At 54.3% G+C, this 13,028-nt stretch overlaps 4 protein-coding genes across 4 annotated transcripts; 3 read left to right on the top strand and 1 right to left on the bottom strand.

Moving 5' to 3' along the window:
- Positions 1 to 520: 520 nt before the first annotated feature.
- GGS23DRAFT_278643 (uncharacterized protein) lies at positions 521 to 1,846 on the top strand. The gene is made up of 2 exons (XM_051512525.1): positions 521 to 1,712; positions 1,779 to 1,846. The coding sequence occupies exon 1, from the start codon at positions 620 to 622 to the stop codon at positions 1,610 to 1,612; it is 993 nt and encodes a 330-aa protein (XP_051375309.1). The 5' UTR covers positions 521 to 619; the 3' UTR covers positions 1,613 to 1,712; positions 1,779 to 1,846.
- On the top strand, positions 1,576 to 3,996 carry GGS23DRAFT_551233 (uncharacterized protein). The gene has a single exon (XM_051515332.1). The coding sequence runs from the start codon at positions 1,800 to 1,802 to the stop codon at positions 3,357 to 3,359; it is 1,560 nt and encodes a 519-aa protein (XP_051375308.1). The 5' UTR covers positions 1,576 to 1,799; the 3' UTR covers positions 3,360 to 3,996.
- On the top strand, positions 3,468 to 4,855 carry GGS23DRAFT_278719 (uncharacterized protein). Its single transcript, XM_051512527.1, has one exon. It carries the CDS (start codon positions 3,576 to 3,578, stop codon positions 4,416 to 4,418), a length of 843 nt encoding a protein of 280 aa, XP_051375307.1. The 5' UTR covers positions 3,468 to 3,575; the 3' UTR covers positions 4,419 to 4,855.
- A 734-nt stretch (positions 4,856 to 5,589) lies between these two features.
- Positions 5,590 to 8,795, bottom strand: GGS23DRAFT_278651 (uncharacterized protein). Its single transcript, XM_051512526.1, has 5 exons — positions 8,726 to 8,795; positions 7,951 to 8,360; positions 7,375 to 7,887; positions 6,073 to 7,323; positions 5,590 to 5,968 (listed from the first exon to the last, which is right to left on the bottom strand). The coding sequence occupies exons 2-5, from the start codon at positions 8,245 to 8,247 to the stop codon at positions 5,864 to 5,866; spliced, it is 2,166 nt and encodes a 721-aa protein (XP_051375306.1). The 5' UTR covers positions 8,248 to 8,360; positions 8,726 to 8,795; the 3' UTR covers positions 5,590 to 5,863.
- Between the last annotated feature and the right edge of the window lie 4,233 nt (positions 8,796 to 13,028).

Below are 13,028 nucleotides of genomic sequence, written 5' to 3'. Positions count from 1 at the left end.
TAGTCCTGCGTTGAAACCATCGCCCGAGGTCACCCCTGCGCCGAAATTGGAGCCGGAATCTAGTAGAGCGGAGGGTGAATCGGCGGAGCAAAAGGCGGCCCCTATCCAAACGGGATTTACCTGGCAGCGGAGTCTCATACAAAACATGGCTCGATTCGCCCACGAAGCTGTGGCGGCCGTGACGGAGTCTCGTCTCAAGCCCCCACCTGTGAAGAAGGACGAAGCAATCGAAGATACGGGACCGGAAGCCATTGAAGCCGTATCTGACGCAGACACCACGGGTTTAGGAGTTTCAGCTTTAGCTGAGAGGTTTGACGATTCCAAGAAGAGCGAGGATAAAAACAAGCAGATGTATGTTGACAAGAAAACCCCGGATATGGACATCATGATTGACGACTCTGCACCCCAAGAGAGATCTGAGCGCCAGGCGCCAAAGGAAGATGAAGGTCCAGCTACCAATGTAGGTGACTCTTCAGCCAAGCCAACTACAGAGGCAAGAGACCAGGCCGAGCTGCCGCCTTCCCGCACGCAAAAAGCGCCGGCGCCAGATTACGAACCGCCGCACCTACCCGTGCTACTAGAAAGCACCGCTAGAGATTCCGATGTCGAAAGTCCAATAATGGAACGGGACACACAGCTTAGCCAGCCGAAGCCTCCCTATTCTAGGCAGGAGGATTTCGGACCTCAAGAAGGGTCAACCTCTGGGCCCATGGGTAAATCAAGCGAGATGGGTAGATTGCAGCATACGAAAGGGCCCCTCGAAGGGAATAAGGCGCTCAATGCCGACGGGGATTCACTGAAATCGCCAAGTCCACTGCCCTCGGCACAAGATTACTTGAGTCCTGGCCGTGCTTCTCCCCGGGTTCTCCCCCCTGTAGAAGAAGAGACACACGAAGAACTAGAAAAAGATGGGCGAAATCATGATCACGATACTTTTGCGGAGACGAACAGAGACAGCGGGGTTATCACGGGCTCACCCGACCCTATGCGGCGTAGTCTAGCAGAGGAGCCAAGCCAACGCGACAGCGGCATACATCTCCGAGACGTAGCAGAGAGCATGGCCGAGAAACAAGAAGAACGCCAAGATAAGGAAGGCATGGCAATCCGCACTCCTCAGCCTCACGACAGGCGATTGCAGAAGCCGGGACTGGGAAGCGAGATGCCCAGCCTAGGTACACCAACCAGTAGCAGCCGAGAAGAGGAAAGGCAGAATACAATAGATCCTAGGAAGACGCGATCGCAGAAAGAACAGGAAATAGGACACAGAAGCATTTCGGAGAGCGTAAGCCGGAGGTCGACGCCGCTGGCGGAGAGGCAGCTCAGACGAACGGTGTCCAACACGAGCATTTCGCGGCAACGGACGCCGGAACCCCTGTCGATGAAATTTCGGCCTGAAAGTCCAGGCATCCGGTCAGGCATCAACGCTCCACCGCTAAGACGCGCGGACAGGCGAATGAGCGGTGACCTTCGCTCCCTCTCCTCCAACCTCCCCAATAACAACAATGCGTTGAGCGAGAGAGAAATTCTCCCGCACCAGACCACAGCACCAGTGGCTAACGAAGGCCGTGTCCGAGCCAAGGACATGACCGACGTATATGTAAGTGATCATTGAGAGGACTCATCGCCGCGCATCGTGCATCATCTGGGTCTCCGTCGTCTCCGTCTTGTCCCCATCACTGGCCCCATCCGGCCCCATCCCCATCGTCATCCACGTAGCACCCACTGAAAAGCCCTCCCCCCCCTCCTATTTCTTATCACCGGCTGACCTCGGACCACAGGATGGCTACGGCGAGGGCCGCATGGGCTCGCCACGGTCCCCAACCCGACCCCAGAGCATGCGTCGCCGACACAGCATGCAGGTGCTAGAGCTCGAGTCCCGCGTGGAGCAATTGATGGCGGACAATCGCGCCCTCATCGAGGCAAAATCCCAGGCCGAGCAGAGCCTCAACCAACAGGCTGTCTCGGCCATCACAGAGCGTGATGCCGAAATCGAAAGCCTCAAGGCCTCGCTCGAATGGCTGCGCAAAGAAGTCTCGCGATTGACCGAGGTCAACGACGGCCTCAACAGCGCCAACAACGTCCTCGCCCTCCAGCACAACGAGAAATACGGCCGCCTGGAGCTGCAGCACGCATCGGCGGCCCGAGAATTGGAGGCGTATCGCAACACCAAAGACCAATACGCGAGGACGCTGCAGCAGAAGGACGCCGAGATCCAGGGGCTCCGTGCCCAGCTCGAGACGACCAAAGAGCAGGTCAGAGAGCTTCAGCGTCAAATCCTCGCCACGAAGCCCCCAGATGCCGAGTTCCTGCGCATCAAGGACGAGGACCACTTCGACCATCGTTGCCAGCAGCTGTGTTCGCACGTTCAGCAGTGGGTCCTCCGCTTCTCCAAGTTCTCCGACATGCGTGCGTGCCGCCTTACCAGCGAGATCAATGACGAGAAAATTATCGACCGACTGGACAATTCCATCTTGGACGGCTCCGAGGTGGACGAGTACCTCGGCGACCGAGTGCGGCGTCGTGACATATTCATGTCGATGACTATGAACATGATTTGGGACTTTGTCTTCACCCGTTACCTCTTCGGCATGGACCGGGAGCAGCGACAAAAGCTCAAGTCTCTAGAGAGGCTTCTATTAGACGTCGGGCCGCCTCAGGCGGTACGCCAGTGGCGCGCCGTGACCCTCACGCTGCTCTCTAAGCGGCCGGCTTTCGGCGATCAACGCAATCAGGACACGGAAGCCGTCGTACAGGCCATCCTCCGAACCTTGTCCATGATCCTCCCGCCCCCCTCCAACTTGGAGGCCCAAATACAGTCGCAACTGCGCCGCGTGGTACGCGAGGCAGTCGATCTCTCCATCGAAATGCGCACGCAGCGTGCCGAATACATGATGCTCCCGCCGTTGCAGCCCGAGTACGACGCCAGCGGCGAGCTGGTGCGCACCGTCTCGTTCAACGCGTCCCTCATGAACGAGCGCTCGGGCGGTCCGTTGTCGAACGAAGAGCACGAGGCCCAGAACGCCATAGTTCGCACAGTCCTCTTCCCCCTCGTAGTGAAGAAGGGCGACGACAACGGCGTGGGCGACGAGGAAATCGTCATCTGCCCCGCCCAGGTGCTCGTGGCGAAGCCGCGGTACTCCACGATCCGGATGGTGACGCCGTCGTCGGACGGGGGCGGCATGCCGCTGTCGAGGGGCACTACGCCGTCGATCCAAGGAAGCCAGAGCAACGTCAGCGTGAGCATGAAGGACGTTCCTCTACCCGCCCCAACCGGACCTCTCACCCCGCCGCGCGATTCCCCGCGCGCCTCCCCACGCCACTCTCCCCGTCACGCGGCATACCTGGGGGGTGGCATCTAAGAAGGCGACGGCGTCTATGCAGAACAAATATACACTACGCGGGCCAATATACGGTCCCAGTGATGCATGAAAGGAGGAAGCAAAAAAAAAAAAAGCAGAACCAGATAGGATGGAAAAGAAAGTAAAGTTAGGGATGATACTAATAGCATGAACACGGCATTATGATGGCTAGGGGACGACGGGGTTCATTGCGATTTTCTTTTCTCGATAGAGATAATGTTCTCTCTTTTTTTGGATTTGGTACAAGGACGGGTTGCGGAATCAGCGATGATACCCTTCTCGGCGTTTCTCTCGAGGAGATCCTCTTTCCACTCCCAAGTCCCGTCTGCTGTTTACATACTAACTTGCTTGCATTCCGGAGAGGTTTTTCTTTTGGGCATAATGAGGAAGGGAGGCCGGATGTGTGTCTGTGTTACCGGAAAACGAGATTTACAGCGGTATTATATCCTCTTAACGACCTTACGACCAAGTTATTTTTTATCTATTTGGGAAAAAAGATGGGATGCTCGTTCTCTCTCCACTTTATACCAATTTCAGTTGTATTTTTACACATATATCAAGACAGAAAAGGACAGACAGGCAGGCAATTCGAGACGACTTACGACTTCTTCCCAGTATATCGGCAAGGCTATATATCCCTTGTATCTATCCCAGTGCAGAGACATGGCCATAGAAAGAGGAACATGTCCTGGTGGTGATAGCGAACCCGGGAGTCGGACTGCCCTCATGCACACCTGTGCATGCGTACATACCTTTACCACTCCTCTGATGGGCACATCCACCACGAGGATCCGGTATATCGATTGTTTCTCTCCCCCTCTTTTTCCTTTTCTCTTCTCTTCCCTCTCTCTCTCTCTCTCTCTCCCTTTCCCACCCCACCTCTCCCTCCGGGTGCGTGTGGGTGGGAGAGAGAGAGAAAGCGGTGCGAGCCGAGACACGACCCGTGGTTGGCCCTACTTCGCCGGCAACGGAGCTTGCGGCTCGCCCCCTCCACGCAGTCCTCCCACCCACTCGTCATCCACCCGCTGCTGCTGCCACACCCACTGTGCGTGCGTCTAGGGCCGGAGGGGGGAGAGGTGGTGTGGTGCGCAGGTAAGAGACAGGTAGGTTAGGTAGGGAGGGGACAGCTCACATCGTCCGCTGACCCTGGTGCATCTCCCCTCCCCTCGCTCTCCTACGTCAGGTAGGTTTAGGTTGGGTACCTTGTCTCTCCACGCATCTACTCTCTCTCTCTCTTTTTTTTCTTCTTCTTTCTTCTTTCCTCTTCCCCCCCCCTCTCGCCTACCCCCGCACTGCCTCTTCTTCTTCTTCCTCTTCCTCTTACTTATTCTCCCTCTTGCTCGTGCTTACTTACCCAATTCTCCATCTTATACCCACGTATGCATGTACCTAGGTAGGCCGATAGATAGGTACCTAAGGTAGGTGCCCGGGGGTAGGTTAGATACCTAGGTAGGTGTTTGCCGGCGCAGAACGCTCCAATACACTTACAGGCAGAACAGTAGAAAACCAACAACGTGTACCCCCTTCTTCTCCCTCCGTCTTCCTCGCTCGCATCCGCTCCCCTTCTCACTTAATGTCCACCGCCAGCCTCAACTTGCCTGACCTAATCGCGGACGAGGATTGACGTTGTAGACTCCCCCCTCTTCCTCTCTCTCTCTCTTGAGGTCGGGCCGGTTCGTCAGACGGACAAACGGACGGACTGGGCTGGCTTTCTAGACATATATACATGAACGCTCCCCTCCCGCCTTGGCGAACTGCTACTTATCTATATAGGCCGCCTCTCAGCATTATGCGTAGGTATATATATATACCTCATCCGTGTGTACCTGATATACTCGGTCGCACCAGGCTTTTTTCCCTCCGTACTAAACGTACCCGACCGCCCCACATCTCTACGCGCCATTTTGCGCACCACCGCTCTGCTCCGCTCCGCACTACACCACAACTCGCCCAGTAGTGCCGGGGACAACCCCCCCGCCCCAACACACACACAACGCCGTCATCTTCTCGTGCCCGCCGTACTCTGTTCTGGTGGTTAGTCCATCCTCGAAGGATAAGCCCTCGCGGACTAGCCTAGGGCTTAAGCACTTGCAGTACGCCATAGAGTCTGGATAGATGTGTCGGCGGACGACAGCCGTTGCTACGTCTACGTAAATGCCCGCGGCAAGAGACAGCGCGATTCGCGGCCTAAGTGTAGGCCTAGGCGTAGGCACACGAGTTAACCTCCTTGGCTACGTATTCCTTTCTCAAATCCCTTTTTAGTGTTATTTTCGAAGTCTCATTATACCATCTATCTAAATCGACGACGTACATACATAACTACACGTCAAAGAAGGGCAGTGTCCCATATCCAACCCCCCCCCTCTGCCGATATTGCGAATTGCTTCAGGGTTATCGTCTAGATAAATAGGTTGACATAATACGGCCGATATCGAGTGAAGAATGGTGGAAAAGGAAAAGGAATAGCATAGATAAATCCTCGCCGTAGATCCGGCATCATAGCATCAACTATAGTCTGCAATGCCGAAAGTCGGGTCGTGGAACCCTTGAATGCTGAGGCCGCCCATCTGCGGATCGCTGGGCAACAACGCGTCGACGTCGATGTCGTCCTAAAGCTCTACTCGTCAGCGTGACATCCTTCTTTGCTAGCATCTCGCCGTTACTGATAACCACACGGGAGACGGGCAGGGAAGGCTACGACAGAGGCACGTACCCAGTTGATAGTGTCCATGACACTGCCGTTATTACCTTGAACTACCCCGGCCCCTCCCACCATACCCGGCGTCGGCACTCTCTGCCCCTGTTCCGCACTGGACGCGTCGCTCTCCGGGCTTGCGTGGTTCGGCGGCAGGCTCCACAACGCCTGGCCGTCCGAGACGCCGGCGAACACCATTTGCGGCTGCGCTATCGACGGGCCGGCCGGCATCGGCGGCGTGAACCCCCGCTCTACTTTCGGCACTTCTGTCGGCATCCCGAACGGGGCGGGCTGGGCCTGCTTCGGCACCGGCGGCAACGACGTACTGATACCCGCCACCACATTCTGTCCGGGGACAGCTCGCGACAGGCTCGTGGGCCCGCGCATCTTGCGCATCTGCATGTAGATCGACGTCTTGCTTTGGATCTCGGAGAGAAGTTGCACGCTCTTGGCCTCGGGAGAGAGCCTTCGGTCCATTCCGAATACGTAGTCTAGGCACGACCATATCCGCGTGGCCTCGCGAGACTGCGGACGGAAATAGGCTTCCGTTGCCAGAAGCAGCGCGATCTGGTACTGGAAGTATGCCCCTAGATACCATGCCCAATCCTCAAAGTGGTGATTGGTCTCGAGCTGGATCGCCAGCTCGACAATCATGATGCCGTACGTGATCAGGAGTTGGTTGAGTCGCGCCGGCATCGGGTTGGCCGCGTTCGAGTGGTACGGATGGAGGACCATGACGTGAAGCCGATATGTAAGCAGGTACATAACACACTTGGCATACCTTTGGATCGGCTCCGTCGAGTCAAGCAGGTGGTCGTATTTCTCCGACATGCGCTGCCGGAAATGTTCAATTTTCGTGAGCACAGCTGTCAGCGTCGTCTTGCGCGTTTCTAGCCTGCGCCGTTCGACCCATATGATGCGCATCATCTCGTTGATCTCGAAGCGGATCAGGGCGAGGGTACTGGTAGTCCATACATCCGTCGATTCGGGCGGCACCACAGCGTTGGTGATGTCTTCTTCGTTACAGTTCAGGGGCAGCTTTGTGTCGTAGCCATCTCTTCTAATGACTGGTTTCGGTCCCTGGGCCTCGCAGGTTCGTATGTCGAGGAAGCAGAGCTGGTGCCAGATCAAGCGACGGACGTGAGTCTCGAGCGGCGTCAGCCCGTATGCCTCACCATCACGATGCAGCCCCATGCACTCGGCCATCCGCACCGCAGCACCAACAAGCACCGAATGCGCCCTTGATACTTCGGCCCTACACAGAGGAAGCTTCCGCCGGATTAGTGCCATTGGGGCAGGCCGAGGGCTGGCTGAACTTACCATATACATGATAAACGCCTGCATTGTTTCTACCTTGGTAGTCTGCAGGAATTTCGCCTTGCTTAAAGCCGTTTCGGTGCCCATCTTGAGGCTGGCGACCCAATTCGCCTTGGAATACACTCCTAGATCAGAGATGACGGCGCTCTCACTCAAGCTGATAGCACCGCTGAACATGGCTCCAAAGATTATGGCCTGCATCGAAGCTCGAGGTTCGAAGCCGGCGTTGATCTCTTCCCAGAATGTCGCATAGGTAGCTTCCAACGTTGGCCGGTGGGCACATGGGGCGATCGGGTGGACAGAAACGAAGTACTGTTTGATTAGCCGATCTGCGATGGCCTTGTTGTAGGGCAGGAAATTGAGGATAGACAGCGGTTCTCCTATCTGACCGAAGAAGAAACCGCTGGTGGGGACGATGTACTGACTTCCTGGCTTCAGGAACTCAGGCATGTCCTCGAACGTAGGCGTCTGTCCGGCATGCTGCGGCGGTTGAGTGGTCGCGATGCCGGCTGATATCTAGAATTGACATCGTGAGAAGGCAACCTCGTAAGCTGACAAACGTGTGCGCATGATTCGTACCTCTTCAGATATCCTGGGTCGCGAGAGCCCGCCTATCCTCTCGGTTATGCGCATTTTTCCTATCTGGATCCCCAGATCGATCATGTCGCTAGGTCCGTCGGCGTCATCCTCGTAGGTTAGATCCAAGGCCGCGAGCGGAGTAGCCTCCAAGTCGCGGTCCTCGTCGTAATCGCCGCTAATATCGTCGGCTAGGATGCGCTGCTGCTGCGAGTTCTTAGACACGGTAGACTTTGCCACGTCGCGCTCGAGCTCGCGCTCCAGTGTCCCTTGCTTCTCCTTGATCTCCGCCAGGCGCATCTGACTGGCCTCGTCGAGCCGGGGACCAAGGTATAGGCACTCGCGGCTAGCCTTGATGCAGTTGGTACAGGACGGGCTTGTTTTGGAACACTTCAACTTTCTTCTTCGGCATTCTAAACAACTTCACGTGAACGGAGCGCAAAGAAACAGAACACCGAGTTCCCAGGTAGGGTAACGCCCGCCTTACCCTACATTCTGGGGAATCAGTGTTTGTTTCTCGGGTACTCCGTGTCGGAGAGTTAGCATGCCTGGTGTTTCTTTTTCCTTTAGAGAGGGAGAGTGAGAGAGGCGGCACTAGACAGGTGCCAGAGACAGGTATAGATAAGTGTAGCCAGAGTTCCTCCTGTCCTTCCCCTACATCTCTTTACTTTTATTTTATTTTTTATTTTTTTTCATATTCTTTCGAATACTAGGTGCACCTCGGGGGAGGTTATACTCGATCTCCCCGCTATGGAGTAAGTCGTAAAAAATATCTCACCTATTAATCATGCGATTGCGACGGCGAATAGGCTTCGCCTGCCAGGCAGCCCGGGAACTATCCTCCGGGTCCAGGCCGGCCACGTGGTCGATCTGATCCATCGTCGCGGGGAGGGTGGTATTGGGTTAGGGGGCCGGCGGAGGAGCTGCTGGCGCGGGTTAATGACACGACACGAGCCCTGCCGATGCGCAGATGCCGCCCGGTGGATCGTCGGCTCGATCTCATAGGCCCATGTAGCTCCCCAGATTTCATGTCAGACCACGCCCAGGACGCTACCCAGAGCGCCGGGGATACTGGTATTGGCCAATTCAGGCCCGCAACCAGCGTACTTGGCCGCTCGGCTCGACGAGTATTTCGCAGACTCTTGCGAGGGTACGATACGGCGGGATACGGACGTAAAGCTGATGTATACTAGGTAGGTATGGCGGGCGCGCTGTATTATAGACAGGAGGAATCAGACCAAGATCCGACCGAGCACCAGTTTCTGCACCTACAGATTTGGGTGTGTGGTTGGGAGATCCCGGGGACGGATGCGGTGTTCTGTACGTTGGAGGGGTGGTAATATACCGATACCGTGGGCTCCCTTGCATGCAATCAACGTCTGTGGATAGAGACGATGACACTATGTATCCACCGTTGTCGCTGCGGCGGTATGGAAGAATTACCGCGATGGGGGGCAGAAGGACGGGCGAAGAGGGAGAGCGAAAGAGGAAGAGGAGAGAAGGGGAGAGAGAGGAGAGGAGATGGATGGAGATAAGAGAGAGGAAGAAGAGGAGAAGGAGAGAGAGAGAGAGGCGAGTGAGGAAAGCTGGCCGATTTGGGCGAGCAAATGAGGTGGGAGACTGACGGGCAAGGCTTGACTGGGCTGGACTTGACTACTCACACCACCTATCTGTCTACTTGTCTCTCAGCCTGTCTGCCATCGCAGATACGCCGACAGAATAGATTGGAGGGGGGGGCGAGGGCGAGGAGGAGAACATCAGGTATGGACAAGAGGAACGCTGTGGAAGACAATGTAGGAGTGCACGGACAGCGATGCCTGAGGTAGTAGAGGCGGGTAGCGGAGGGCAGCGAGAGACAGAGAGAGACAGACAGACAGAGAGACAGACGGAGAGCGAGCGGGCGGGAGAGGGAGAGGGAGGGTGAGAGGGAGAGGTAGAGAGAGAGAGAGAGAGAGAAGTGTGGAGAGAGAGCTGGAATCTACGCGGTAAGTAACGAGCTGCATACAGGTAGGTACTTGCCTACGGCGATAAGGCGAGGATGAGGGTTGGTGGGTACATGCCGCCCTGACCCGGGCGGCAGTTATCCCACGATGCTACTGGACGAGGTGGGTTGCGACCGACATACATTAGCGTATGTATGTAAATATATGTACATTCGACCCGAGGTACTGGTACTATGCACGAGGCCGGAGAGGTAGGTACCTACCTAGGTATAGTACCTACGTAAGGTTAGGTGCGGCCGGGTACATCGGTATACCTCTCTCCCGAAGGCAGTAGCCAGGTAGTTGTAGCCTTATAGGCATAGGTATTAGTTGGCAGTCACTAGGTAGGTACGTTATATGCTAGGTCCCTAGGGTACCCGACCCCTTTCGACATCGCGGGCACCTCCTCCTACCAGCTGGGGAACCCATCCACTCCATGCAAGGTATCGAGACCTAATTCAACAGGCCCCTACATACCTAGGTACATATGTATAGGTATCCAAGGCACATGGCAATATGCGATCAGTTCCCAGGAGGCGACTTACATACCGGGCAGGTCTCCAAGCGCACTGAACACATACACCTACTTACCCACCTACCTACCAATATATATATATTAAATATATCCATCCACGATAGTATGGCGAGTAGAGAGGTGGGCATGTCACGATACTCCGTGCCGGCCGGGTGTCTTATTAATGCATATCCTACCTATATTATCTGAGGTCTCTACACCTACCAATTGAAGCGCCTAGCCATGCTAGGTCTGTACCTCGTTCCCAAGCAACCACCCTCTACCTCTCCACCCCTTGCCGCTAGAAGTGTCACGGTGCTATGGGAGCTCTCTAAACAGGCGCGTGCCGCGTGTCCATCAAACAACGGCCATTGATTCGAGTTCTGTTTGTGCCGTTATGTGAATTCAACGGCAGGCTGACAGGTGGTGAGGTAGGTATGTAGCGTACGTGCCTAACCCAAGATGGGTAGCTCCGGTGTAGAGGACGTAGGTAGGCAGAGGCAGAACGCCCGGGTGCGGATGGCTCTCGTCGACTTATACTGATCGACCCGCCACAATCTCCGCGGGATGTGCCCTACTTTTTACGGCCAGGTACAATATTTGCCTAGGGAGGCCGGCTATGCCTTAGGTAGTATATAGTATATGCTAAAATAGAGACAGATCACTGCAGTCAGGACTGGGCTCCGGGCTCTGACCGGTGTCGCCAGCGACGACGTGGAAGACCGCGAGGATGGAGAGGAGCGATCCCTGCCCTCCCCCTTTCACCCCCCCAGTCTGTTCGGCAACGCATTCCTGTGGTCGGGATTTGATGCAAGATCCCCTGTCTCTCTGTCTCTCTCTCGCTCTCCCCCTTTCTCTATCTCCAAGGAAGAACCCGGCGGCAGGTTACCCTGTTATGAGGACGTCTGTAGGTATATACCTAGGTAGGTAGGTCTAGATAGGAGGTATGCATGTATGTATGTAACATTACCTGGAGGTACCTCCTAAGGTAGTCTATGTAGGTTAGGAGGTAGGTAGGTATGTTGCATCGAGGCTAGGTTAGTTGCCCCGGGCGTGTTAGGTAGTATGAGTAGTCCGTTAGGTAGGTAAGGTACCTACCTGCCTAGGTAGTCAGGTTGGGAGAGGTAGGTAGGTAGGTACCTTAGGTACGGTCCGTAGGAACTTGTACGCGTCCTGCAAACACGCCGATTTCACCGGCCACGCCTGGAACGTTGTATTATACTGCAGAGACTTGCCAACGCAGGTTGCCATACACATAGGTAGGCAACCCGGGAGGTGGGTAGCACCCAACCTACCTACATACATCCCCTTATGCTACTAGGCGTAGGACACCACATACCTTCGCAGTCGCACGCCGTACATGGATCATGGCTGGCTGCAATGCGTAGAAAGGTAAGCCGGCACCTACTGAGTATGGTGCAGGTCATCCCTCTGCCGTACCTCTGGACGTGGACGTTGGCCTTAGTACCTACCTAGGTACTACTAGGTAAGAGGTTAGGTACCTAGGTAGATACTTAAGTAGGTACCATACGGAGGTAAGATCGTTAGTTAAGGTAGGGCGGACGGCGGTTCCCTAATGCCTAATTAATCTATACGTAACTAGACTAAACGTTAGCTCCTTAAGTAGCTAGGATAAAAACTAAAAACTATATTCCGTTTAGGAGTCGTATTCGCGTAAGGTAGGGTTAGAGGTCGATAATGCTCGACCTCGTCGCCTAATCGCTCGAGCTTAAACGGCGTAGGTAGAGTTAGAGGTCGATACTTATCCCGCTACCCCGACCGCTTTTTCGTAAGTTATAAACCGGCTTTAATCGCGTAGTTATATCTCTTACTTTGTTATTAATCCTACGTAAGGTCGTTTACTAACGCTATAATAGCTATCGAAGGGAATATATCGGATTCTTACGCTTCGACGCGCTTAATAAAGTCGCGGTTTAAACGCGTACTCGCTAAAAACCTAGATTTATAGCGATAGCGAGGTAACGATATTCGTTAGAAATATAGGGGTTAGCCCTTAACCGATTCCCGCCCGGTCGTTCCGAGAATTAAAGCGGAACGAAAACGCTTATAGGATACCTAAACGATATATATCCCGTTATTTTCTACTCTTTTTACTTATGGTACCTTATTAAGGCTAACGCGCGCGACCTATCGTAGTTACTTTCGAGATATCTAAGGAATCGATCCTAATAATATTTAGATTAATTTCTACGAAGGCGCCGACGTTTCGGAATATATACGCGAATTCTTCGCTATATATATCGAGAACTCTACCTACGAACGACCTTTCCTAGGACCGGAGAAATATAGAAAGGTACGGGGTATTAACGCGGCGATTACGGTCGACGTAATATAAAAAGTACTACTAGGAAAAGCCGAAATTAACGTCCTCTAACGGAAAAGAAAGAAAGATCCGGCGAATAAGGATAAGTAGATTTTATACGTTATATCGACCGGGCTTCGTAATCGTAAACCTATTTATAAGATTCGTAAGGTAAATCGACCTTAATATAATTATTAATTCGGGATTCTTATTATAATTTTCGTAGTAAATCGAACGAAGGGTATTCGTAGAATATAATCTT

The sequence above is a fragment of the Durotheca rogersii genome (genome assembly GCF_024521655.1).
Source record: "Durotheca rogersii strain YMJ 92031201 chromosome Unknown GGS23scaffold_3, whole genome shotgun sequence".
NCBI classification, from domain to species: Eukaryota; Fungi; Ascomycota; class Sordariomycetes; order Xylariales; family Xylariaceae; genus Durotheca; species Durotheca rogersii.
Note: the sequence above shows the minus strand (reverse complement) of the source record. Positions and strands in the feature narration are given on the sequence as shown.

What these genes read in the sequence shown, in the direction of transcription:
- GGS23DRAFT_278643 (XM_051512525.1), top strand. Translation starts at nt 620, where the DNA reads ATGGAACGGGACACACAGCTTAGCCAGCCGAAGCCTCCCTATTCTAGG.
- GGS23DRAFT_551233 (XM_051515332.1), top strand. Translation starts at nt 1,800, where the DNA reads ATGGGCTCGCCACGGTCCCCAACCCGACCCCAGAGCATGCGTCGCCGA.
- GGS23DRAFT_278719 (XM_051512527.1), top strand. Translation starts at nt 3,576, where the DNA reads ATGTTCTCTCTTTTTTTGGATTTGGTACAAGGACGGGTTGCGGAATCA.
- GGS23DRAFT_278651 (XM_051512526.1), bottom strand. Translation starts at nt 8,247, where the DNA reads ATGCGCCTGGCGGAGATCAAGGAGAAGCAAGGGACACTGGAGCGCGAG. An exon ending in GACCCAGGATATCTGAAGAG is followed by an intron (nt 7,888 to 7,950) that starts GTACGAATCATG and finishes TGTCAATTCTAG; the next exon opens with ATATCAGCCGGCATCGCGAC. An exon ending in AGGCGTTTATCATGTATATG is followed by an intron (nt 7,324 to 7,374) that starts GTAAGTTCAGCC and finishes ATCCGGCGGAAG; the next exon opens with CTTCCTCTGTGTAGGGCCGA.